The sequence below is a fragment of the Garra rufa genome, chromosome 14 (assembly GCF_049309525.1).
Source record: "Garra rufa chromosome 14, GarRuf1.0, whole genome shotgun sequence".
NCBI classification, from domain to species: domain Eukaryota; kingdom Metazoa; phylum Chordata; class Actinopteri; order Cypriniformes; family Cyprinidae; genus Garra; species Garra rufa.
The window spans coordinates 34,643,297-34,669,263 of NC_133374.1; the positions used below are offsets into that span (position 1 = coordinate 34,643,297).

The 25,967-nt window shown below is 35.8% G+C and overlaps 1 protein-coding gene across 2 annotated transcripts in view; it reads right to left on the bottom strand.

Annotated features, from left to right (window-relative positions):
- pik3cb (phosphatidylinositol-4,5-bisphosphate 3-kinase, catalytic subunit beta) overlaps positions 1-25,967 on the bottom strand; it is a 53,625-nt gene that overhangs the window by 18,902 nt on the left and 8,756 nt on the right. Inside the window, exons 2-11 of one of the 2 annotated variants that reach the window (XM_073817618.1) lie at positions 20,864-20,927; positions 9,584-9,767; positions 6,706-6,934; positions 5,459-5,679; positions 5,185-5,367; positions 4,106-4,273; positions 2,806-2,892; positions 1,260-1,511; positions 956-1,052; positions 588-718 (exon numbers count right to left, since the gene is read on the bottom strand). In XM_073817618.1, the coding sequence (XP_073673719.1) occupies positions 588-718; positions 956-1,052; positions 1,260-1,511; positions 2,806-2,892; positions 4,106-4,273; positions 5,185-5,367; positions 5,459-5,679; positions 6,706-6,934; positions 9,584-9,733 (1,518 nt within the window). In that variant the 5' untranslated portion in view covers positions 9,734-9,767; positions 20,864-20,927. Of the gene's footprint in view, positions 1-587; positions 719-955; positions 1,053-1,259; positions 1,512-2,805; positions 2,896-4,105; positions 4,274-5,184; positions 5,368-5,458; positions 5,680-6,705; positions 6,935-9,583; positions 9,768-20,863; positions 20,928-25,967 lie in introns of both variants that reach the window. The other variant, XM_073817617.1, reaches the window with a different exon arrangement.

Genomic DNA, 25,967 nt, shown 5'->3' on the forward strand with positions numbered 1-25,967 from the left:
TCATTACTCCAGTATTCAGTGCCACATGATCCTTCAGAAATCTATTATGCATATTTATTATCAGTGTTGGAAACAGTTGTGCTGCTTAATATATTTTTTTAACCTGTGATATTTTTTTTTCAGGATTCTTTAATAAATAAAATGTTAAAAAGAACAGCATTTATTTAAAATACAAAACTTTTGTGACAATAAAAACCTCGTTCAAAGTTTGGGGTAAGTAATTTTCTTTCTCTCTTTAAAAGAAATTAATACTTTTATTCAGCAAGAATGTGTTAAATTGATAAAACGTGATAGTAAAAACTTACATTGTTAGAAAAGATTTCTATTTTGAATAAATACTATTCTTTTTAACTTTTTATTCATCAAGGAATCCTAAAAAAAGTATCACAGGTTCCAAACAAATATTAAAAATATTAATATTTAAAAATTAGAATGCTGATGTGACACTTAAGACTGGAGTAATGGCTGATGAAAATTCAGCTTTGTGTCACAGAAATAAATTATATAAGTATAAGTATATTAAAATGAAAAAAATATATATTTTGAAGTGCAATAATATTTTATAATACGTGTGAGTATATGCATACCTTGTCAAAAGCAGGAAATACAACTGGTTGTGTTGAATATTCTAGAAAGCTAATATGCAGTTCTGTGGCATTCTCTGTGTATGGATTGGTCTGAATTGTCCCAATAGGGTTCAACATCTCTTCCAGCTCATCTGCAACACACAGAAAAAATGGCATTTCCTGAGCACACTTCCTTCCTTTACAAGACCATCAGTGCACAACCTTACACAAAATGAAGTATTACTCACAGATGAATTGATAACTCACACTGTCTTTTTCTAACTCCACAGATACACACAACCTATTACACAACTGTCCAGCAGTTTACACAACCATGTAGTCACAATCAAAACCTTTTGAGCTGAGAATGTAAATGTGTGTCTTCTTACCAGGAAAAGAGGTCCAGCAGTGGAGAATAATGTCACCAGTCTTCAGCTGCCCTCTGTAGTCAAACACCATTGTGTTAACCCATGCTATTGGGTAGTGCTAGAGAGAAGATGAAAAACATATGAGTAGTTAGTGTGTATGCATCACCAACCCCCTCTAACAAAAAAGGGAAAAAAAAAAAAACACTTAGGAGACATGGAATCCCCAAATATTATTTCAGTTATCATCCACAACACATATGACAGCCAACTTGAGCACTGATAAATAAGAATATGTGATATGAATAAAGTTGTGTGCTGATCTCACCACTTTCCCCGCCTTGCGGATAGTCTGGTATTTGTTTAGGTGTGTGTTCTTGGTTGACCTCTGTTTCTTCACTTTGTCCATAACAGCATAAATGGCAAAACAGAGGCGGGCCATTCGTGGCAGGTCACAAACAGGGATGTCAAATTCCAGTGTCTTGTTCCACACATGCTCAGATCGACTGCTGCTCTCACTGCTGACCGCTGTCTTACACAGCAGCTCTGTACCATGAAAGAGCCCTGCTCGAACCTGGATCTACACATATCCAAGTTACAAAAAAAAAAATGTGCATGACATACAATCCTTTAAGAAATACATTATTCAACGTTATGTGCAAATTCTACTTCTTACACAGGTATCTAACAAAAATAGACTGAAATGAATTTGACTGAAAATATTGTCAGTGGTAATCATGCCACAAATGCATCAGGCTAAATAGAACTTAAAGGATTAGATAACTTTCATTACAGATAATGTACTCACCCCCTTGTCATCCAAGATGTCCATGTCTTTCTTTCTTCAGTTGTAAAGAATTTATGTTTTTTGATGAAAACATTTCAGGATTTCTCTCTATGTAATGGATATGTATGGTGCCCCCAAGTTTGAACATCTAAAATGCAGTTTAAATGCAGTTTCAAATGCTCTAAACTATCCCAGCAGAGGAAGAATCTCGTGAAACAATCGGTTATTTTCGAAACAAATTGACAATTTATATACTTTTTTTTTTTACCTCAAATGCTTGTCTTGTCTCATCTCTGCTATGTACATGAGTAGTCTGCGTGAACCTGGTCAATACAATTAGGGTAAGTCGAAAAAGTCCTACCTCGTTTTCTTCCCCAACTATAAATTGTCAATTTGTTTAGAAAATAACCAATCGATTCGCTAGATAAGACCTTTAATGCTCGGCCTGGAATCGTTTAGAGCCCTTTGAAGCTGCATTTAAACTGCATTTTGGAACTTCAAACTTGGGGGCACCATAGAAGTCCATTATATTCAGAGAAATCCTGAAATGTTTTCCTCTAAAAACATAATTTCTTTACGACTGAAAAAAGAAAGACATGAACATCTTGGATGACAAGGGGGTGAGTACATTATCTGTACATTTTTGTTGTGGAAGTGAACTAATCCTTTTAAAGCTAAATAATTGCAAATATCATGTTTCCACGCATATAAAAGCCCATGGAACCCATGCACTATTATGATTAAACTTCTGTTTTTGTTTCACTTATTTCCTTTATAGGCTTTTATTAATAGACATTACCAACCCAATTTCATGAGAAAACGTAACTATTTTATGAGGTGGTGATTTCATATAATTTTTGAAAAATTTATATTTGGCCACCAATTTGCCAAAACGTAAAACGGTTTAGAATTGTAACAAATTGAGAGCGCATCTTCATTACTTTGGAATGAAAAATAAATGACACACTGCACCTTTAAATAAACATGTTTTCATTTTAATGTAATACTGGTTCTGGGCCACCAGGAGGCAGATAAAGGTTAGTGTAAGAGAGATCATTCTGAATGCAGAGGTCTTGATGATGTTTACCTTAGCAGCATCTTCAGCATTCACCTTATTTCCTTTCACAAGGTTAATTCTAAACAGAGAATGAACCTTCCAAACACACATATGTAACTGCTGAGGAAAGAGACAATAAAATTATTACATTACAGTAGTACAAAGCCATTGGCTTACACTTTATTTTAAGGTGTCCTTGTTACAGTGTAATTATACATTTATACAAGTACTGAGTAATATAAATTAACTACATGTGCTTATTATATGGTTAGGTTAGGATTAGGGTTACTTGCATGTAATTATGCATAATTAATTGTTATTATAATAGCAAGCACATGTGTAACAAGGACACCTTAAAATAAAGCGTTACCACATATTGTATTAAAGTTGTTAATATCAAAATATGAGGTCCTGGCATCCTCTAAAAAAATGACACTTTGAAAAGTCATTGTAAAAATGGCTCAGAACAGTCCACTTTCAATTGTTAATTCTGTGAAAAGGTGTAGCCCCAATTCTTTGCATATGGCTCATTTTGATGTTTATTTTGTTTACCTAATGCAATAATATTCAGACATGAATTGTGCCTTAAGTGCCTAAATCACTATACAAGTTTATATACCTCTGAAACCTCTTAAACTACACACAAATTCAAACACACACATAGACGCTAACACAAATGCACATACTGTACATCTCCTTGGGGGTTTGGTTTAACATCAGCAGTTTTGCAGAGGTCGGCAATCTGACATCAGCAAAATAACTCACATGATCAGTGCTAACACACACTTGCCTGACTCACTTCCTGGAACACATTCTTGAAACTTACTGGCCCAAAACCGTGTGTGAGGAAACAAACTCTGTGCAATGGACGCTACACATACTTACAACACTACTCATCCACATGATAGCAAACACCAGACAAAACGTACCAGCCAATAAACAAGTATTGCAAGACTGTACAAAAGCTGCACAGCAAGAAGTGCTAATTGTTTCTACTTTCTCCTATTCCAGTTTAATGTGCAAAAGGAATTACAAGTATCTCTCAACAGAAGACGAGTGTAAACACTGTGACCTTATGATGCTTTAAAAACAATGCTCTGTTTATTTGAGCATGTCAACTTCTGCCTCAACCAGTGGTGTGAGTTTGGGGTGGGACTGGCTGTTCATTTGAACAATGGTTGAGAGATGGTGAGGTAAATGACGCTACAGGAGCGTTTGGCAAACCTATTCCGAAAAATCATTAATTTTGCATTGCCGTTTGGTGCTGCTGGGTGTGCAAAAAAAAAAAAAAAAAAAACATTGATTAGTTGAAGTGCAGAAAAACACATACCGTTGGCGCTCTCTTCTTTGGGGGCAGCGGTAGAGGAGGGTTTGAAGTTTTCCGTGCAAGCACTGATCCAATTGTGCTGATTTCCTTCTCAAACATTGCCTTCACAACGTCACAGTGAACCAGTGTCAGATGAGGGCTCTCATTGGCCAACAAACAAACCCTAATGTACTGAACACACACACACACACACACATTTATATTAAAGTTTTCAAACAGAAAATAAATCATACTTTTGCCCCCTACAAATGGCACGAAGAACTTCCACGAAGTACCACAATACCATGGTAAAATCACAGTAACACTTAAATTTTTGTTACTTTTTAGTAAGTTGTAAAATGCAAATGAATTGCAAATGCAAGCGAGTTATTATGTATTTCCTGGAACAACATTGCACTAATGATCCTAACACGTCATATGTCCTTAATGAACTGCTGCTACTGATCACTCGCCTGACTGGTTTTAGGCTCATGGAGAAACTAAACTATTGTGTACAGAACATTTAGTAAAGCACACTCTCTTTTGTTTGATGTCTGAACATGACTTACCAGTTCAATACATTTCACTAGCAGAATTCTTTTCATCGTTTAAAAAAAAAAAAAAAAAAAACACTGGCGTTACTGTACATCTCATTCTCCAGAGGAAATGTTGATGAACTACACTACAGCTTACTGTGGTAATTAGATGCATGATGAATATTAAATGTGAACACAAATGCAAAAATCAGTTAAACAGAAAAACTAATTCAGGCCCAAATGGAGGCCCCTATAGAGCAAGGATTTAAAAGCTCTATTTTGTGTAAAGTAATATAGTTCACACAATTTTGGTTACAAGACTTTCAGCGATTAACAAATATATATATATATATATATATATATATATATATATATATATATATATATATATATATAGCTTCAGAAGACATGAAATACAGCACACAAATGTCAATGACAACAAAACACATTATTTGAATGATGAAATGCATTTATAAGTGCAGCAAAAACAGTATGTAGTGTGCTGTATTTATGCCATATTAACAAAAGTGAACCTTGGAAAATATAGTTTGTGCTTTCATGTCTTACTTTGTACTGATTAAGTGGGTGATCTTCAAACAGGAACTCAAGTTTGCCACTGATACACAGCACATAATCGCTACGGGTACCAATGTCTTCCTCTGGGCTGTGAGTGGTCTGCCATTTCTTGAGAGCCTGGTCCATGAGTTCAGTTACTGTGCAATGCAATGACACTTTCAGGCTGGCTGTGTCCTACAGAAAAAAAAGAGGATCATAAGACTGATAATTCATTTCATTGTAGGGATATCTGCAACATACTACATACTTAAATAACACTACACACCTGTGACTGGTCATAGTGCATGGTAATTTTGATTACACCCTCATGCTTGTCAATCAAATTCTCTAATGATCCCGTCTCCAGCTGCGGGGAGTAACAGCTCCGAAGCCACTCTCCCCACGACATCAGCTGCATGCGCTGCATCTTCTCTTCACTGATTCGCTTCATTTTGGAACGAAAGTCTTTTACTTCCTGGTCTTGCAGGGCATCCAACTCATGAAGACCTGTGCCATGTGGCATAAAGTTCTGTGACGTTACTCTCACAATATCAACCACATCCACTGCAGAGAATGTGTTTATGACATAAATAACACTATCTGAATAGAAAATTATGTGAACTCAGCAGAGTGTGAACCGTTGTCACAGATAAAACGGCTTTAACACTTATGCATTCGTAATGTTGTGAATTCTCACTTCAAAGACATGCTTGTTACTCCAACACACTTTAACTTCATTCTTGTATGAAAAGAGTAACAACATTTGTTGACTTAAATTTCGGTTTGCTCCCGAAAACTGATGTGGATTTGTAATTCCATGGAAGAAAAAAAGATATATTATGGATCTGCAATTCTGTCATTTTTGACTGAACTATTCTTTTGATGAGCATCTGTTTCTGCTGAATGACATCAGTGTGTTTTGTTTATGAGACAGGGCTCTGGGGAAAAGGTTCCAAATGGCTTCCTGATAACACACATGATGACATTTAAAGAGCATTAAAAAATCATTTGATCCTCTCCACTAAGAGAGACTGCCCATATTATGTGTGTTTGTGTGTGTGAGTGAATGAGTAAGGCCAGTGAAGTGTGTCGGTGCATAAGCCTTACGGCCTGAGCCTGAAATCTCATCATAGCCCCTTGATGATTCAACCTTACATACTGTATATGCAAACAAAGAATCAGCATGACTTTCAAATCAGCCTCTGCTGAGTCACTCACACTTACTGTTGGTACCAAAAGTGTGTCAAAGATTACATACACAGATACATGTGTAAAACACTAAAATTGCCAGACAAGAATGTGCATTTTAGACTTAATATTTCTAGCTGCTTTGTGTATTGTTGATCTGCAAACTAAGAATGATTCAATTATATTCCAACAATACACAAAAAGAGAATCACTAGTTGTCACCCACTGGGCTAACAAATTTAACCTACAGAAAGGGTCAATAAAAATCCCAAATAGTCTCAAACTGTTTGGATATTAGCTTAAAGATTAGCTCTCATTATTCATGTGATGATGTACGTATGTCACCTTTTCCAATGAGCACTCCGATCTTGGAGTCTAGAATGCGCTCCGCACGTCCACAGTTGCGTGTGATCAGTTTGAGAACAGGCAGGAATGGTCGCACATCACATAGTCGCCTGGTTTCATCCTCCAGCTCTTCATGCACTGCTGCCTGGTTCACACACTCGAACATGTGACCCTCCATCTCCCCCAGCAATGAGAAGAGAGGGTACGTTTGTGCCTCCTTCCATAACAGCTAGATAAACACAAAGGCAAGTTGATGAGAGGGAATAATCTGATCAAAATTGCATTTTAAGTGCCCTTGCATTTTTGTTGGTAATGGTTCAACTAAAACTTTCTGTGAGAAAATGTGAGCACATAGCAAAGCATACTTCTTGTCAACATGCCACAAGATTTCCATGTCCATAGCACAAATGGCATGCAAGTTACACAGCTAAATTTAATATTAAAGGATTAGTTCACTTTCATAACAAAAATTTATAGATAATGTACTCACCCCCTTGTTAAGATGTTAATGTCTTTCTTTCTTCAGTCGTAAAGAAATTATGTTTTTAGAGGAAAACATTTTTAGGATTTCTCTCCATCCAGTTTGAACTTCCAAAATGCAGTTTAAATGCAGCTTCAAAGGGCTCTAAACAATCCCAGCCGAGGAAGAAGGGTCTTATGTAGTGAAATGATCGGATATTTTTTTAAATTAATTGACGATTTATATACTTGTTAAGCTCAAATGCTCGTCTTGTCTATGTCAAAAAAACTCCCATCTCATTTTCGTCTTTAACTTGAAAATCATCCTACAATGCTGTTTTACCTTTTTTTTGTAAAGGTCGTTTGATCTTCTTTGTATGTTCACTTTGTAAACACTGGGTCAGTACTTCTGCAGCGATGTAGGACGATTCTGAAGTTAGCAGGGATTAAAGCAAAAAAAATAAAAATCTTCTGACTGAAAATTTTTCCTCCACAAAATCTTTGCCAAACACCATTCCACAGCCATACCTGTCACACACCCACTTTATAAGCAGTTTTTTTCCTTCTTATAGTGCGTGTCCTCCTAATTTAAAAAATGTAGAAGCATCTTCTGATCAATAATAGAAAATTCTGATAAAAAATTTGCCTTCATAATATGAGGTGATAATTGACGCATTAAGATGATTTACAGTGGCAGATTCTTTTTACCATTGTAATGGCATTTTTAATTTTTATTAAATGTCATTATCTGTCAAACTAAAAAAATATATATTTATTTATTTTAAAAAATTCTAATTAAAACAATATAATAGCAGAATAAGACAAATTACCAATCATATAAAATTAGTATTAATAAAAAATAATTTGGACTACAAAGGTGGCACAAAGGAACACAAAAGTGGCTTGAAGGTGCAATTTCAGACATTTAATGATGCATAAGTGCAAATAAATTCATAAATTCATGTTAAGATAAATGTTTTAAATATACATTTTAATATAGAAATATTACGTTTTAAATAACTGTAAGTCTAATTTACAATGACACAAAATCCGCCAGCAGGTGGCGGTAAGTCAAATGATTCGTTTGAACGGCTGATTCATTCGGGAATGAAGCAAGGGACTGTCTTTATGAATGGATAATCATGAACGGAAGATTCTTTCATAAACTCGCTTTCATTCATGAATGAAACACCGCTGTTTTGCTTTTAGAGATGCGCAGTGGCTGAGCTGTTACTTTATTTGGAAATATTTTCATTTAAAAAATAGAGTAAAATCAGGCAGTAGAGATGTAGTCAGACAACGTAAGTCACTTGATATTTTCTTGTTATAGAACTGTTGTATTAAATCAATATTACATTTGCTTACTCCCTTAACAATTGTTTAAATTAGTCACTGTCCTTTTCGCGTTCTGTGGGCGCACAGACAATGATCTATAAGAGAGCGCGCAAATGAATCTCTCTTTCACTTAAAATAAGGACTCAAAAGCACGTGAAAATGATACATTCCAATGTGTATTAATACCCGCGCCAAAATTCAAGTTCTGCTCTGTGTTCTCTGCTAAATACCTGACTGTGAATGATGCCAGCGGCATCACTATGTTGTCACTGAGAAGCTGCAGCCACGGCCGGGATGATTTTTGGTGTGCTGACAGAACAACAACAACAATGCGCAATAGGTTTCTTTTCCCTTCATTTTCTCTAACTGACGGAAATCCGTCATAGACTTGTTGCAGGTAACGGAAATCCGTCGTAGCGACGGTTAGGGAAGAAAATGAGATGGGAGTTTTTCGACATACCCAAAGTGTATTGAACCGGATCACACAGACTACGCATCGCAGAGACGGGACAAGACGAGCATTTGAGGATAAAAAGTATCTAAATTGTCAATTTGTTTCGAAAATAACCGATCATTTCGCTAGATAAGACCCCTCTTCCTTGGCTGGGATTCAAACTTCAAACACCATGCATATCCATAATATGGAGAGAAATCCTGAAATGTTTTCCTCAAAAAACACAATTTCCTTATGACTGAAGAAAGAAAGACAAACATCTTGGATGACAAGGCGGTGAGTACATTATCTGTAAATTTTTGTTCTGAAAGTGAAATAATCCTTTAAGTGGTTGTGTTCAAATACGCAAATATCCCGATGTATATGCAAAAATAACTGTGATGCTGCATTTTAAACAAGCTTTAGTTCACACTGAAGAAGGACATTTTGGTTACTATAAGTAACTTTGCCACTACATGTCAACTATCAGTCACTGGATTAATATTCTAATCAGAGTTAGTTGTTAAAAAGTTATAGTCAACTGAATGTGTAAAGGGGGGCCATCAAAATAAAGTGTAACCCACATTTATTTTATTTGAAGCACAAATTAACAGAGAGCAGAGAATCTGCTTGCACACAAAACACATGTACCAGTTTGATGTGTTGGATGGTGCTCTCTCGAGGAACCTCCATCTGGATGTATATTCCTGTGGGCAACAGGAAGTCGACCATCACCTGGTCGTCTCCATCCAGCCCTGACTCCGCCCACAAGTCCAGCTGATCTGTCTTGGCGGGAGGCATGGCAGTGAGCACGCTGGAGCCAAACCATGGGAACCTGAAAACAAATCAAAACAAAAAAAAACAAATAAATATATACACACAATATATACACACCACTCAGTAAGACGGTTAATGCTTTTGTTTATTTGATTAAAAATACAGAAAAAAAACTATAATATTGTAAAATGTTAACAATTTAAAATGTAAATATACTTTAAAATTTAATTAATTTAATAATAATAATAATAATTAATTTAATTTATTCCTGTGATGCAAAGCATAATTTTCAGCATCATTACTCCAGTATTCAGTGTCACTTGATCCTTCAGAAATCATTCTAACATGCTGATTTATTATCAGTGTTGGAAACAGTTGTGCTGCTTAATATTTTTTGGAACCTGTGAAACTTTTTTTTCAGGATTCTTTGATAAATAAAACGTTAAAAAGAACAGCATTTATTAAATATAGAAAACTTTTGTAACAATAAACACCTTGTTCAAAGTTTGGGGTCAGTAATTGTTTTCTTTTTTCTCTCTTTGAAAGAAATTAATACTTTTATTTAGCAAGGATGTTTTAAACTGATAAAAAGTGATAGCAAAGACTTCTATTGTAAGAAAAGCCTTCTATTTGGAATAAATGTTCTTATAAATTTTTTATTCATCAAGGGATCCTAAAAAAAAGTATCACAGGTTCCAAAAAATATTTGGTAGCACAACTGTTGACAACATAGATATTTTTGAAAAACATAAATCAGCATATTTGAATGATTTCTGAAGGATCATGTGACACGTGATAATATTTAATGTATATTAAAATAGAAACCAATATTTTATATTGTAATAATATATTGCAGTATTATTGTTTTTTCTGTATTTTTGATCAAATAAATGCAGTCTTGATGAGCATAAGAGACTTCTTTAAAAAACATCTCAAAAATTTCAGGGAACATGTAATCATCACAGCAAGTCAATTAAACATCAGGGATATCAATCTGTCCAGTTAGGAAGCTTTTGGTACAAATGATAGTGACAACAAGTCACAAATTATTTGGCAGGTGGTAGCCACAGACAATTGCTCTCTCCTTGTCCTTCCTGACTGATTTGCCTCTAGTTCTGTGTTTTGTTAGGATCTTTCTCACTACTAGCAGTATCTGCAACCCAATCCAGGATGGAACATCCACACATCCACACGGGGAGACAGGCTGCTACAAGAGGAGAGCTGGACAGGGCCGTAGAAGGGCATTATCACACGCATTTGAGCTTCCATATTTGATGTGTTCGATGTATACGTGCATTGGTCAATGCTCCTATGTGAATAACAGCCTAAATTAAGTCTGTTCATCATATAAAGCAACTTTGTCCTTTTGGAAGGCTAAGAAAAAAAAACATTTGATTCATATGGATTTGCTTGCATGGACTTTAGATAGATGGAAAAAATAAGAGTTGAGAAAATATATTATCATTTGTGTTCTAAAGATGAACATAAATCATATGGGTTAGAACGACATGAGGGCAAGTAAATGACAGAATTTTCACTTTTTTTGAACTATACTTTAAAAAGAAACACTACACTATGCTATAGCTTCAATTCCAAAATATCCCTTTTGTGTGTCAATTAGGTATTGCACACATCCCTTCCAAACAACAAACACTTGGACCTAACTTGCTATTTTCAGAGCCAGTATTTTCTCTGAGTCACTAAAACACATGGTGCTTATTATCTCTCTGCTCTCACCTTGCTAACAAACTCAAAACATCACAAGTATAACGTCATCAAACAGACACTAGACAGGTGTGGAGATTCACTGTCACACAATGTCAATCTTTGAGACACTAGGATGGAGGAGGGGGATGTGGTTTGACAGCACACTTCCACACACAGGCGAGAAATGACAAGTTAGACAAAGACATACCCACATTAGGGGACAGAGGATGTGGGTTTTCATTTTGTGAACACAGATTGTCACACACAAGCACACTATTGTTTATTTAGATATACACAAACAGGAAAGAGTTAATTGCTGTGTCAATGCAGCTGTAAGTGCACTTTGTCTGCTTTTAGACAGGCCACAGTGCACCACATCCATTATAGCTCATATCAAGAGGTTCAAATAACTCTATGCCGTGAAGTGCTTCAGGAAGCCCAACCTCCATGTCCACCACAACTCAAAAGCACTGACGTTCTCAGACCTCTGACCTCTCCCTGCTGACGGCACCATTTGTTAAGAGCTACTGAGTGCTGAGGTTTTACCCTCTATGTTGGTCCTTAAGAGAGCACTTTGTGAACTAGTGTTTTGACAGACTGTGATCAAGTTATCAGAAAGCTTTCCATCGCCAGTGATCAAGCAGAAGAATGTTAACGACAGAAGAAGGACTAAACATTTTGTGTGTTTTGTAGCTTTGTGTGAAAATGCCTTTTTCTAGTGTGTTTCTCTCTCTCTCTCTCTCTCTCTCTCTCTCTCTCTCTCTCTCCATACTTCCCATATTGTGGTGGGGCTTGAAGTACATTCTACCTGTTTAAGTGGGTCCAGGAATGGAAGCTTGGAAACCTCTGATACAAGGTTTCCATTTTAGTCTTGTACAAATGAGATATGCACTAAGTACTTTATTGGTTAAGATCATAGGGGTTTGTTTAAATAAGTACGAGCAATATATTATTTAACAAATATATTTTTAAAGGTGTTATCGGATACCTATTTTCCACAAGTTGATATGATTTGTTAGGGTCTTAAAGGTACACCAAGTGATTTTTGCCAAATGATGTTGATATTTGAAAGCACCAAAACAAACACGCCCATACCCCAACGGGACGTCGCCCCTATTTTGATATCTCTGCCTCACACATACGTACACAACCCTGGCATAACGACGATCGCGTAAACAAGCAAAGAAGACACACAAGCATATTCAAACAAAAGGCAACACAAATGAGTTGTGTGAAACAATGGAAGTGCAGTAAAAAGTGGTAGAGGTAGTATAAAAAAAAAACTTTTTTACAACAACATAATGTCAAAAGCATTTTCAAAAATTGCTTTGTGCAATTGTTCATGTGTGTAGGGGGACATAGTCTGGCTATCTCTGGATTCAAATTAAACAATTAAAAAATATATATTTAAAATGTATGTACTATACCACTAATGTACTATACCACTAATTTAAAATTATGAATTTACAGAGAGATATTTACTGTATATAGAACACTGAAGAAAACAAACAAAAACCCAAAGGCAATTTAAATCTGGATCTAAAAAATAAGTACAGCCCAGCCTAATATATTTATTACTCTGTCAAAGACAGAACACTGAGAGTGCACAAAGTACAGAATCAGTGACCACAAACTGGCCACAGGAAGACATAAAAAAAAAAAAAAAAAAGACATGGCCAGCCGAAAGAATGGATTTGCAATCACTGCACACCAGGGCAGGTCGAGACCAAGATGCACTTCCTCCTTTACTGCTCAAAATATTACTTTTTAAAAGACTCACTCTACTGATATAAATATATATAATCTTCCTTTCAATTAATAATAAAGAGAAATGTACAATTTTATTTTGTTAAGGGGCCACTTCCTCCTTAGTGTCACTGCATTTACACAGCTGCCATAATCCAAGAAACAGATGAGTGAACTACAAAAACAAACTCTTATTCTTTTTGGTTATTTGTATAATGTGTATATGCTAAAAAGGAAATTTTAACAGTATTAAGCATTAAACAAAATATTAAACAGTAAATAGGTTTTGCCACTGATTAATCTTTTGATCCAAACAAAACGGAAGTTCTGTCTCCCTATTGTACTCAGACACACCAGTATGCTTGAGCCCTCTCTCTTTCTCTCTCAAAAGTACCATGACTAATGGAAGACCTTATGACCCAGCCACACGCAAATGCTAAAAAAAATACTGCAGCAGTGACTGAGTTAACCCTCCACCCACACATATTCAAACAGCCTACACACATTAAAACACTGATGAATGTGCACATAAAGCAGATTAAAGCTACAGTATAAACACAACAAAGACAATGATCCAAATGTGCAGCAAACATGTTCAAAATGCCTTGACTCATCATTCCAGTCAGAGACAAGTGCAGCACTGATTCCAGGCAGGCGGTTAGTGATGCCATAACTATGGTCACTGTTCCACTGATTAATCTTATTTGGATGGAATGAAAAGCCCATAATCCTGTATCCTCTGACTTCCTTACCAAAGAAATGTCACATGAGTTGTTTATTTTTAGAGTCAACATTTGTGGATGTGATGTAATTTTAGAAAAACTTGGTCAGTGGCTTTTAGGAATTTTTGCAGTGATCTTATCTGTTCTTGATTTTTAAGGAATCAAAGCAACATGAAAAATATAAACATAAAACTTCAGTATACTGGTCCTTCTCAAAAAATTAGCATATTGTGATAAAGTTCATTATTTTCTGTAATGTACTGATAAACATTAGACTTTCATATATTTTAGATTCATTACAACATAACTGAAGTAGTTCAAGCCTTTTATTGTTTTAATATTGATGATTTTGGCATACAGCTCATGAAAACCCAAAATTCCTATCTCAAAAAATTAGCATATCATGAAAAGGTTCTCTAAACGAGCTATTAACCTAATCATCTGAATCAACTAATTAACTCTAAACACCTGCAAAAGATTCCTGAGGCTTTTGAAAACTCCCAGCCTGGTTCATTACTCAAAACCGCGATCATGGGTAAGACTGCCGACCAGAAGGCCATCATTGACACCCTCAAGCAAGAGGGTAAGACACAGAAAGATATTTCTGAACGAATAGGCTGTTCCCAGAGTGCTGTATCAAGGCACCTCAGTGGGAAGTCTGTGGGAAGGAAAAAGTGTGGCAGAAAACGCTGCACAACGAGAAGAGGTGACCGGATCCTGAGGAAGATTGTGGAGAAGGACCGATTCCAGACCTTGGGGGACCTGCGGAAGCAGTGGACTGAGTCTGGAGTAGAAACATCCAGAGCCACCGTGTACAGGCGCCAGGTCAAGCCACTTTTGAACCAGAAACAGCGGCAGAAACGCCTGACCTGGGCTACAGAGAAGCAGCACTGGACTGTTGCTCAGTGGTCCAAAGTACTTTTTTCGGATGAAAGCAAATTTTGCATGTCATTCGGAAATCAAGGTGCCAGAGTCTGGAGGAAGACTGGGGAGAGGGAAATGCCCAAATGCCTGAAGTCCAGTGTCAAGTACCCACAGTCAGTGATGGTCTGGGGTGCCATGTCAGCTGCTGGTGTTGGTCCACTGTGTTTTATCAAGGGCAGGGTCAATGCAGCTAGCTATCAGGAGATTTTGGAGCACTTCATGCTTCCATCTGCTGAAAAGCTTTATGGAGATGAAGATTTCATTTTTCAGCATGACCTGGCACCTGCTCACAGTGCCAAAACCACTGGTAAATGGTTTACTGACCATGGTATTACTGTGCTCAATTGGCCTGCCAACTCTCCTGACCTGAACCCCATAGAGAATCTGTGGGATATTGTGAAGAGAAAGTTGAGAGACGCAAGACCCAACACTCTGGATGAGCTTAAGGCCGCTATCGAAGCATCCTGGGCCTCCATAACACCTCAGCAGTGCCACAGGCTGATTGCCTCCATGCCACACCGCATTGAAGCAGTCATTTCTGCAAAAGGATTCCCGACCAAGTATTGAGTGCATAACTGAACATAATTATTTGAAGGTTGACTTTTTTTGTATTAAAAACACTTTTCTTTTATTGGTCGGATGAAATATGCTAATTTTTTGAGATAGGAATTTTGGGTTTTCATGAGCTGTATGCCAAAATCATCAATATTAAAAACAATAAAAGGCTTGAACTACTTCAGTTATGTTGTAATGAATCTAAAATATATGAAAGTCTAATGTTTATCAGTACATTACAGAAAATAATGAACTTTATCACAATATGCTAATTTTTTGAGAAGGACCAGTAATAGTTAAAAGCATTTTTTAAAGACTTGTAGTCTTCTTATTTATAAGTAGACCTAGATACATTGTTCATTTAAAATCATCATTTAAAATCCCTGCTTTTTGTGAAATGCTTTGCTTAGTATATGTAGTTTGTTTGGCAGTTTGTATGCTACATACAGCAGAGATAACATAGGGGTGAATTCATTTAAAGTGGGCTGTTTAAGCTCGATTGTACTGTGCTCAAAGGGTTTGTACTTTCAGAGCATAACAATGGTTGCTTATTTAAGGGACACTATTTCTCTAAAAGATAAAATAGTTTTGGTTGATGCAATGAGACAATGGTGGGTTTGGAGTGACAAAAGGATAAGAGCAGAAAAATATAAATGTAGAATATAGGCTAAAGCTTTAAAATTTGTACAATTAAAATTGTTTAAAGTGTTTAGAGAGCATAGACAAAAAGCATTTTTACACATGGTTACCATTTTAAACGTTCCTCATATTTTTTTAGTCTTGTTGTTGTTGCTTGTGTTATAATCATATCTTTATTGTATTATAGGAGTTCATTTTTTAATCAATATTCTGACTGCTGAATATTCTGATTTTCAGATTTCATTTGATATTTAAAGACAATTATCTAAATTATCTAAATATCTAAATTACATGTTTTACAAAAAGTGGCCCACTTTATCTGAATGCACACTATAAAAAAAGAAGAAGAAAAAAAGAAAAGAGGGTTACTGTATCAATGGATTTAATGCTAACTTTGTAACTTTTGTGTTCATTTTAGTGAAAATGAAGAAGGGTGAAGGCACCACATACACAATGCTGCAATCTTGTGTCAGATCAATAAAGAGGAAAAGGATAGTTAAAGTGGGAGAAAGCCTGAGAAAGAAAGAGGGGGGCGGGAAGGTCGTTAAACTGTAAAAGTTCTCAGCAAGAGACTGCATTTAGAGCCCCCCACCCTTGAACTAATCTGATGGTTGTTTGACTGCCATTATGGCATCAACATGTGATGTCAAAGTGTTCTTCATTGTGATCAGAATCAAGTACATCAGGCCATTACAGCAGCACCAAAATAATCCCAACAATACAGCAAAAAGCAATTAAAAAAGTACTCTTAAAAATAAAGGTGCTTCACGATGCCATAGAAGAACCTTTTTTGTCTAAACGGTTCCATAAAGAACCTTTAACATCTGAATAACCTTTCTGTTTCAAAAAAGGCTCTATGTAGTGAAAGAAGTTTATAAAAGGGTAAGAAGAGATGGTTCTTTAACCTTTGACCAAAAATGGTTCTTCTATGGCATCGTTGTGAAAAACCTTTTAAAGCACCTTTATTTTTAAGAGTGTACCAGGGTCCAAGCAGTAAACATCTATTTAGATCATACATTTAATGATAAATTTGTAAGTTTATTAATTAATTAATACTGTTAATCTTTTTACTGGTATATTTGATCATTCTCATGCACATTAAGCATTCAGTGCAGTCACGAGCAGCATTTGAATCAATAATGTGTAAAACACTGTAGGGTTAAATATCAGACTAAAAATCTAAGATCAGTTTTCTTTTTTGAATGATATACTGGTTGAAAATGCAAGGGATTGTTGACCCTTTAGAGCAGGATCCAAGGAATTCAGGGTATATAAAAATATGAAACATAACCAAAACCAAATACCAACATTTCATGCTTGGACCACTAATAAAAGGGAAAAATCTTATAGAAACAAAACAGTTTCCAGCACTTTGTGCTTGAATCCATCATTACCCTGAGGAAAAAAAACATGCTTTCAGACACCACCACCAAGCCATTAATGAATTAGTAACACAATTCAGCTAGAACTTTCACATACGTTGCACTCTTGTAAAAGACTGTTATTTCACCATGTCAAGAGAAGGAAATCAAGCAAAAATATCAGTTATGTGACACTTCCTCTATTTCAGACGCAGCGTGATGGTAAAGCAATAGAAAACCTCCCCATGTTGTCATGTTGTGAAAATGAATTACTTCTTTGAGAGAGAGAATACACTTGCATTAGTTTCTTTACCAGAGAGGAACAAAAGACCTCTGTACTAAAAAAGCTTGGTGGGTGCACACACACACCCCCACACACACAGCGGTGGGTTCAACAGAGGTCACAGAAAGACTTTGTCGCACATTCACAATAAAAAAAAAAACAACAAAAAAAAAAACCATGAACCATAGGCTCTTTCTTGCACTCTCATAGGCAAATGAAAAAACCACATGCAAATTTCCCTATCTGATTCTACGAAGCAGAAACTGTTAAAAATACCACTTTGACAACACCTTATCTCTGTAATACTTTGTTTTAAAGCATGTCTTCTGTCATTCCATCTTTAAAACAGAAAAACTTACCGCAGTAATAAAAAACGCAAACACAGCTAACAGACACACATGCAAATATCGACACACATTATTGCCAAGGAGTCCAGACTCATGGACAAGGGGATATCCGTCATCACTAAATCTGCTGCTTCCTACAGTACAGCATAATCATAAGAACTATATATAATGAAACTGGTTATTACAAATTAAGCAAACTAATTAACTAACAAAATTACTAAAAGTTAACAATAGTTTTTTAAGCTTGAATGTTTAATGTTTTATACATAATGGTTTATACTACCACAATCTAGACAGAGGTTACGCTGTGGTTACTAGATATTTCCAGGGTGTTTAGTTTACTGTTAGGTACTACTGGCATATTTTGATTTTTAATTTAGTTTTTGGTAAGGTTTTTTGGTTAGTTGTTAAAGGGTTGTTGGGACCTTCTGTTTGGTATTAAAAGTGTATGAATGAGGTATTCTGCCCTGTTGTTAGGCTGTTCTGGGTAGCTTTTAGTAGGGTGTCTACTGGCTTACTTATGGATGTATCAGTATATTAAACTGTGCATTTTAACATTGAAACTTTGAAATTTTAACATGAAATACATCTGGGTTATGAGTGTTCCTACAATTGTTATTACCTTTATTGGCTTTTGGCATTTTGATGAGCATACATGACCTTTTGTACAATGCAATATTATAGACAATAATTCACACAAGAACATACTTCCCTTTTTTATTTCTGTAAATAATCATAATAATTGGACAGCTTTGGACAATAAACACAGCACAAACAATTATTTTGCTCAATCAAATCTATTACATTTTAGTTCATATTCGTGGTGTCCCAAAATAGCAGAGTTGAATTTTTTTATATATATTAAGTACAAAATTTGTGTGTGAAAATAGAGCACTTTCAGTAACCAATCACCTCAGGTCATCTTTTAAGTTATACCAATTAACCCTAAATTAAAATTGTCGGTTTCTACAGGATTTTCTTAGCATCTTCTTGGTTGCATATTATTACTGGGTCCATGGCCTGCAAAGAACTTACCAAAAATGTGTGAGTTACATTGTGAAGAGGTACCAATCAGAAGAAGGGTACAAAAGTATTTCTAAAATATTTGATGTGCCATGTACAGGCCATTAATAACAAGTGGGTACAATAGGACATCGCAATGACATTACAAAGAACTGGACACTTGTCAAAAACAACTTTGCCAAAACCACGTGGAAAAATGTTTTATGGCCTGATGAAACTAAATAGAATTTTTGAGCCACATTTTTTAAAGAGTATGGCAGAAAAACAAGTTGGTCATCAACCAAACCACATCACATCCAAGATGAAGCATGGTGGTACAAGTATTATGCTATAGGGCTACAAGATAGAAGGATTCATGGATAGTGGCAAATACCAGACCATTTTGGGTCAAAACCTACAAACATTAAAAATCTGAAAAAGGGACTAGCTACAGTGACATGAGAAAGTTTGGGAACCCCTTGCAAAATCTGTGAAAATGTGAATAATTTTAACAAAATAAGAGAGATCATACAAAATGCATGTTGTTGTTTTATTTAGTACTGTCCTGAGTAAGATATTTTACATAAAAGATGTTTACATATAGTCCACAAGACAAAAACTGAAACTATTAAAATAACCCCCTTCTCTTGCTACTTTGTGTGATCTTCAAAATCAAAAAGATTTTTTAGTCGTAGATCATCTAGGTAACCACACACAGCATTAAGAACCAAGGGTTTCCGAACTTTTGAAGGGGGTTATTTTAATAATTTCAGCCATCTTATTTTGTCGTGTGGACTATATGTAAACATCTTTTATGTAAAATACCTTACTCAGTACAGTACTAAATAAAAATAACATGCATTTAGTATTATCTCTTTTATTTTGTTAAAATTATTCACATTTTTACAGATTCTGCAAGGGGTTCCCAAACTTTCACATGCCACTGTAATCTTACCTCTTCATGCTAAAAGTTTGTTCACACCAAGGACAATAACTATATAGTTGTAAAAATTGTCCTCATTATTAAAGAATAGCAGTGTTCACAACACAGCTATAATGATAAAGGCACAGAGAAACTATATAGTTAGAATCACTTTCAGAACAATTTTTATTTTTCAGCTGATGAACGATAAAAATATTGACACCCAATCAGAATCAATCCTGCCATCACAAGCTTGAGAATTTAAAGCAGCAGAACTGGCCTTAAGAACCATACAAGACAGTGATGCAATGTTCAACATGCACAAGCACCAAAGTGCCCTTAACAGACAATCATGACTTCATTTAAAACCAGTGTGACAAGCAGCTATTTTTTTATATTCTGATCTACCTGAGTGACAGGAAAGGGTTTACTGTAGAGAACAATGGAGGACACTACCCCATTGGAACTGTGTGGCATACGATTTCAAATGGACTAGTTTGGGACTATTAACAGCTATGACTTTTTTACATTGCGGGACAATGGTTAGCCAAATGACTTGCTCACAGGCTGCTGAAGCAAGGGAGGTCTTGGGCTCAGACATCTTGGACATCACCCTCTTGGGGTTTCTGCAGCCATTTTATGTCCTAGCCATGGGAATCACTTTAGGAAGAAGGCTTTGCAGTCGCAAGCACACATCCAATATGCTATCCAAAAGGGATTACGTTTGTATGTTGAATAAACAATAAAATAAAATTTCAATGGAAGACCAGTCATACCAAAATTATGGAATTGCCATTACTTTCTCTTGAAGTTTCATATAGACATTTTAGTTTTTTGTTTTTTTTTCACCTGTTCCAACTGCTTACAGTGGACTCTTTGTATTCTTGTCTGTCAGAGAGCACAAACACACACACACACACACACACACACACACACACACACTCACCTGCTGTCTCTGCAGTCTCTTATTTCTCAGCTGGCTCCATGATAGGATGAAAAGGATTCTGCATCTGACAGAGAAACACAAAGAGGATTCAGATGAGAATATTCGAGATGAAGGAAGTCAGAACTGAAGGACAGTAAGTGTCCACAAATCAGCTGAGACAGCAACTCATGGAGTAATAGTTCATACAGTAGTACAGCATCACCCCTGGTTATTCTGGATAAGTTGACCATATTAATGTTTGCAAACAGAAAAACAGAGTTTGCTAACACAGTCATCGGCCACTTTATTAGGTACACTTGTTCTAATGCAAATATCTAATCAACGAATTGCAATGCATTTAGGCATGTAGACATAGTCAAAACAATCTGCAGAAGTGCAAACTGAACATGGAAAGAAAGCTGATTTAATTGAGCTTAAATGTGGCATGATTGCTGGTGCCAGACAAGCTGGTTTGAGCATTGCATAAACAGTTGTCCTACTGGGATTTTTATGCACAACCATCTCTAGGGGGTCCAAAAAAAGGAAAATAGCAGCAGTTCTGTGGGGCAAAATGCCTTGTTGATGCCTTAGGTCAGAAGAAAATGGCTAGACCGGTTTGAGCTGATAGAAAAGCAACAATAACTCGTAACCAAACGTTACAACCAAGGTATGAAGAGTATCTCTGAATGCACAACACATTGAACCTTGAAGCAGATAAGCACAGCAACAGAAGACCACACTGGGTTGCCTGGTCTGATGAGTGCAAAAAATGATTTGCTCATTTAGTATTTTTGTTTTGTTTTGTTTTTTAGTATAAATGACTTAAGATATTATGTCTTGTTTGTTGAAAAATGTATCAAAAGTTTGTTAATTTTTGCTTAAAAAAAAAAAAAAAAACATTTGACAATTGGGTAAGAAAAATAATCTTAATTCAAAAGCAAAACACAATTATTTTGGTGTTTATATAGGTTGTAATAAGTCTTGATGAACACACATCGTGATAGGAAGAATCAATAAGGTTAGTGGAAACCGGTACAGGATGATGTGGCAAATTGGTTGTGCTGGGTAAAAAATGGAAAAACAGCACTTTTCAAGTTTTTACTCCAAAGATTATAATGCTTGTAACTCAAGAAGTATTAAAGATATCTTAATGTCCTTTTAGATATTGGGTCTCAAAAAACTTCCCTTTCGCATCTTCACTTTTAAGGCCCTACACGGTTCGGTTCCAGAGATATTGGAATTTCAATATGGCTCCAGGGGTAAATTGTTAAACACATTTTCAATGGTCAAAAACCCATTGTGGTTCAATTTGCAAAAATATGATGCTTTTTTTTCTTTTTAATCCCTAAATATTCATCCATGCCATTTAATATTTTGGCTTTCATTGCTACACGTTTATCTTTCTTTAGAAAAAATATTTGCAAAATCAAAAATTTGAGCCAGGGATCCTATAGCATTCTTTGATGTACTTTTAGTGCTTCAAAGAACCATGCTTCTTTGTCATCGTCATACTTTAAAATACGATTGTATTTTAATGCAGTAATCATAATATAATATGATTACTGCATTAAAAACATAGTATAACTATCTGACCCCGATGTACAATAGCACCAGCATAGTACGTTTTGTTACTAGAGAAGTTATGGAAGTCAAATGTTGACCCAGAAAGGCTTGGTTTGTTTTTAGTGGGGGGGAAACAGTTAGTCTCTCACGCTTTTACTGTCAAAAGTGAGCACACACACAGTTTTTTTATCAATGTAAAACGGGGACTATTGTTTTTACATACAGCAAGTTACAACCTAACCCCTACCCACATCCTAAACCCATCAGAAAACTTTATGCAGTTTTTTTTTTTTTTTAACAAATAAGGACTTTACCTAAAGGGGTTTTTGGGAGGCTTTGTAAGGTTTAGCTCTCTTCTTGGCACAAATTTGTCCCCAAAATATGCTTAAGCACACACACACACACACACACACACACACACACACACACACACACACACACACACACACTGGTTTACATGTTTTATGGGGACATTCCATAGGCGTAATGGTTTTTATACTGTACAAACCGTATTTTCTATCGCCCTAACCCTACCCTACACCTAAACCTAGCCCTCACAGGAGATTGTGCAAACTTTTACTTCCTCAAAAAAACTCATTGTGCAGGATTTATAAGCCTGTTTCCTAGGGATGTAACGGTATTGTAAATACCGTCGTACCGCAATAGCAAATTTTTTCGATACTACCGTGGTCGCATGACTCGATAAAACCATAGTTCTTCTAAGAAAAGTTTGCTCAGGCGAATGGAGCGAACGGGAGGTAGCGGGAACTACAATTCCCATCAGCCCAGGCGTGGCCGTCATCCTTTGCGGTCTGTTGCCCGCCCCCCTTGAACGTCAAGTTCATTTTATTTTCGATATAGCGCCAGATCACAATAGAAGTCATTTAAGGTTATCTTTCCTATAGAACAGGTCTATACATTGTTCTTTTATTAAACAAACTAAATTGCCTTATGTTATTCATATTATTTACACGAAGGCATGTCATTTCTGTCTCTACACTGTCACGCGTTTACAATGTCTCCTCCGCGAAAACACGGACTGGATCGCGGACTCCATTCATAAAAACGAAATTTACTATAGCGCGAAATGCCACGGAATTTGTCGATTATTGGATTAATAAATCAAAAGTTGGTCTGTCACTTAATTCAAATTGCGATATGGACTAGAATAGTGAAACTATCGCGTGCGCACGTGAAACTATCGCGTGTGCACGTGAAACTAAACTTTAAAAAAAATTCTGTACATGAAGGTTTTCGCGTGAGCACATGAAAGTTTCAAGGGAGCACATGAAACTAAACTTTAGATTTTTTTTACTCTGACGTCCCCTTAGGGGCTCCGTAGAAGCACGCGTGACGCTCACGATTATTTTTGGCCTTTGCATCTCACATGAACAGATAACTCAGTCTCCAAAGCTGCTGTCAGTGTCACTTTTACCGTTTCATTTGAGAAAACTAGCATCGTATCATACTACGGTATACACACAGAAACTTTACGGCAACCTGTCAAAATAAAAGTACGGTTTAACATGTAACAGAACAATATTAGTCTTGTATTTGTTTTTTGTACAGTATAATGTAGGTGTGCATATATTCATATTTAAATAATTTACATAAAACAATATGATAAAAAATAAATATTACAACAAGATTAACCACTTAACAAAAATACTACAATTATTATTTAAACGTTTTAAACTGAATATAATTTTTCTTCCATGTATTGATTTTTAACAGTAAACCTCTGTTTGTTTGCCAAAAATTAAAAGGGTTTATTTTTCATTTGATTAAAAATAAATGTTTATTCTTTCATTTGATTATCAGAAAAATAAAAACACACAAGAATTTCTAAAAAAAAAAAAAAAAAAAAAAAAAAAAGAGAAAAAAAAAAAGCAAAAGATTGTGGAGCCCTATTGTTCAAAATGTTAAAACAGAGTTTTGGACTTATTTTTCCACTGAAATTAATGTTTTCGTTACTACACAAAGTAGGCTAAAGTACTGCGAAAAAAAAGTAACGTGGTTACATGGTTTAATAATTTTTTGTTATTAAAATTGAAAAATTGAAGATCCTGTTTAAAAGTTTACAGATAGATGGCTAATTCGTATGCCATTGATATGGTCAGTGTTCATGTAAACTGTTTAATAAACACTTCTGGCACTTTTTCCGAGTCTCTTCATTAGTTTTGTTTTTCCTGTAAATGATTCAATAAATACCGTACCGTGTCATTCATACCGAGGTATTACCGTACCGTGAAGTTTTGATACCGTTACATCCCTACTGTTTCCTCATGGGGACCTGAGAAATGTCCCCACAAGGTCAAAATTTACTGGTATTCCTATCCTTGTGGGGACATTTGGTAAGCGAACAATGCTAGCAGAACCAAAACACACAAAGTACAAAGCAGTGACGTATACACACACGCATTGCACGATGCTTCGAGCACCACTGCTTGCATACACTCTCAGACAAACAGACACACTCAGACAGGAGAGCATAACCATTCTTTATTTGTGCACACATGAACACACACCAACCACTGTGTCCTTATCACAGAGCAAACAGAGAAAGGCACAGTTGGAGGTACAAGCCTTATGGCCCTCCAACCCGGAGGTATTTCTCTCTTTTCCTCATCTGCCCTGATCTACCTCCCGCTCTCACAATGGAATGTCAGGAATCCAGATTCCGCACAGAACTACATCCCCCTTCCCACAACACTTCTGACACACACACACACACAGAGCCACAAACCCTGGTCTTTGTCAACCAGAAAAATAACTCTCTGGAAAGAACAAGTTTTATTAAAAAGTGAGAAGCGCTTAGTTTTAGTTTTTTTAAGAGTGTACCTCATACAGATAATTTAGAAATAACTCATCAATATGGGTTGAATTTGTACTAAATGTAGCATCATTCAGCTCATTTGATTTAAAAAGTGGGTGTTCATAATAATTATGATCAACATGTTTTCCATTTACATTATAATTTACAAAAAGTAATGATGAGTTGGCTGCTCGAGTAATCGTAAAGTCTCTCTAAACACAGAGAAAAGAACCACAAACAGGTTGTAAAGTTTTCATGTAGTACGTTTGTGATTATGACGTCAAATGTGTTTTGACAAAACAGGTAATACTGACGTGGCCAAAAAAGATTTGTACAATAACATGTGTAGCCAGTAGCCACAACTTTATATAAAATAAATGAAAAAAAATCACTGCCACACTGTACTCCCACACTTCCCACATAAATTATAGCTCAGTACAAAATATCCACACCATTTTAAATTTCATACATTTTTCCAGTGTGCCAGCTGTGATGGGAACAGCCTACTTGATGAAAAGATTAGGGTCAATTTCATTTTTATTTCTTACACAAAGGTATTGCATGGCTTCAGATACGCTTTTTATGATACGCTTTGTTCCCCCATTTTGGAGCTTGACAGCCCATGATTTTGTTCTACTATGATTTTGTTGTATTTACTTCTCTGGAACAACTAGTTAAATTAAAGTAGGTTTTATATACATATGCTTTAATGTTTGGGTTAACTATTCCTTTAACCTCTAAATTTAG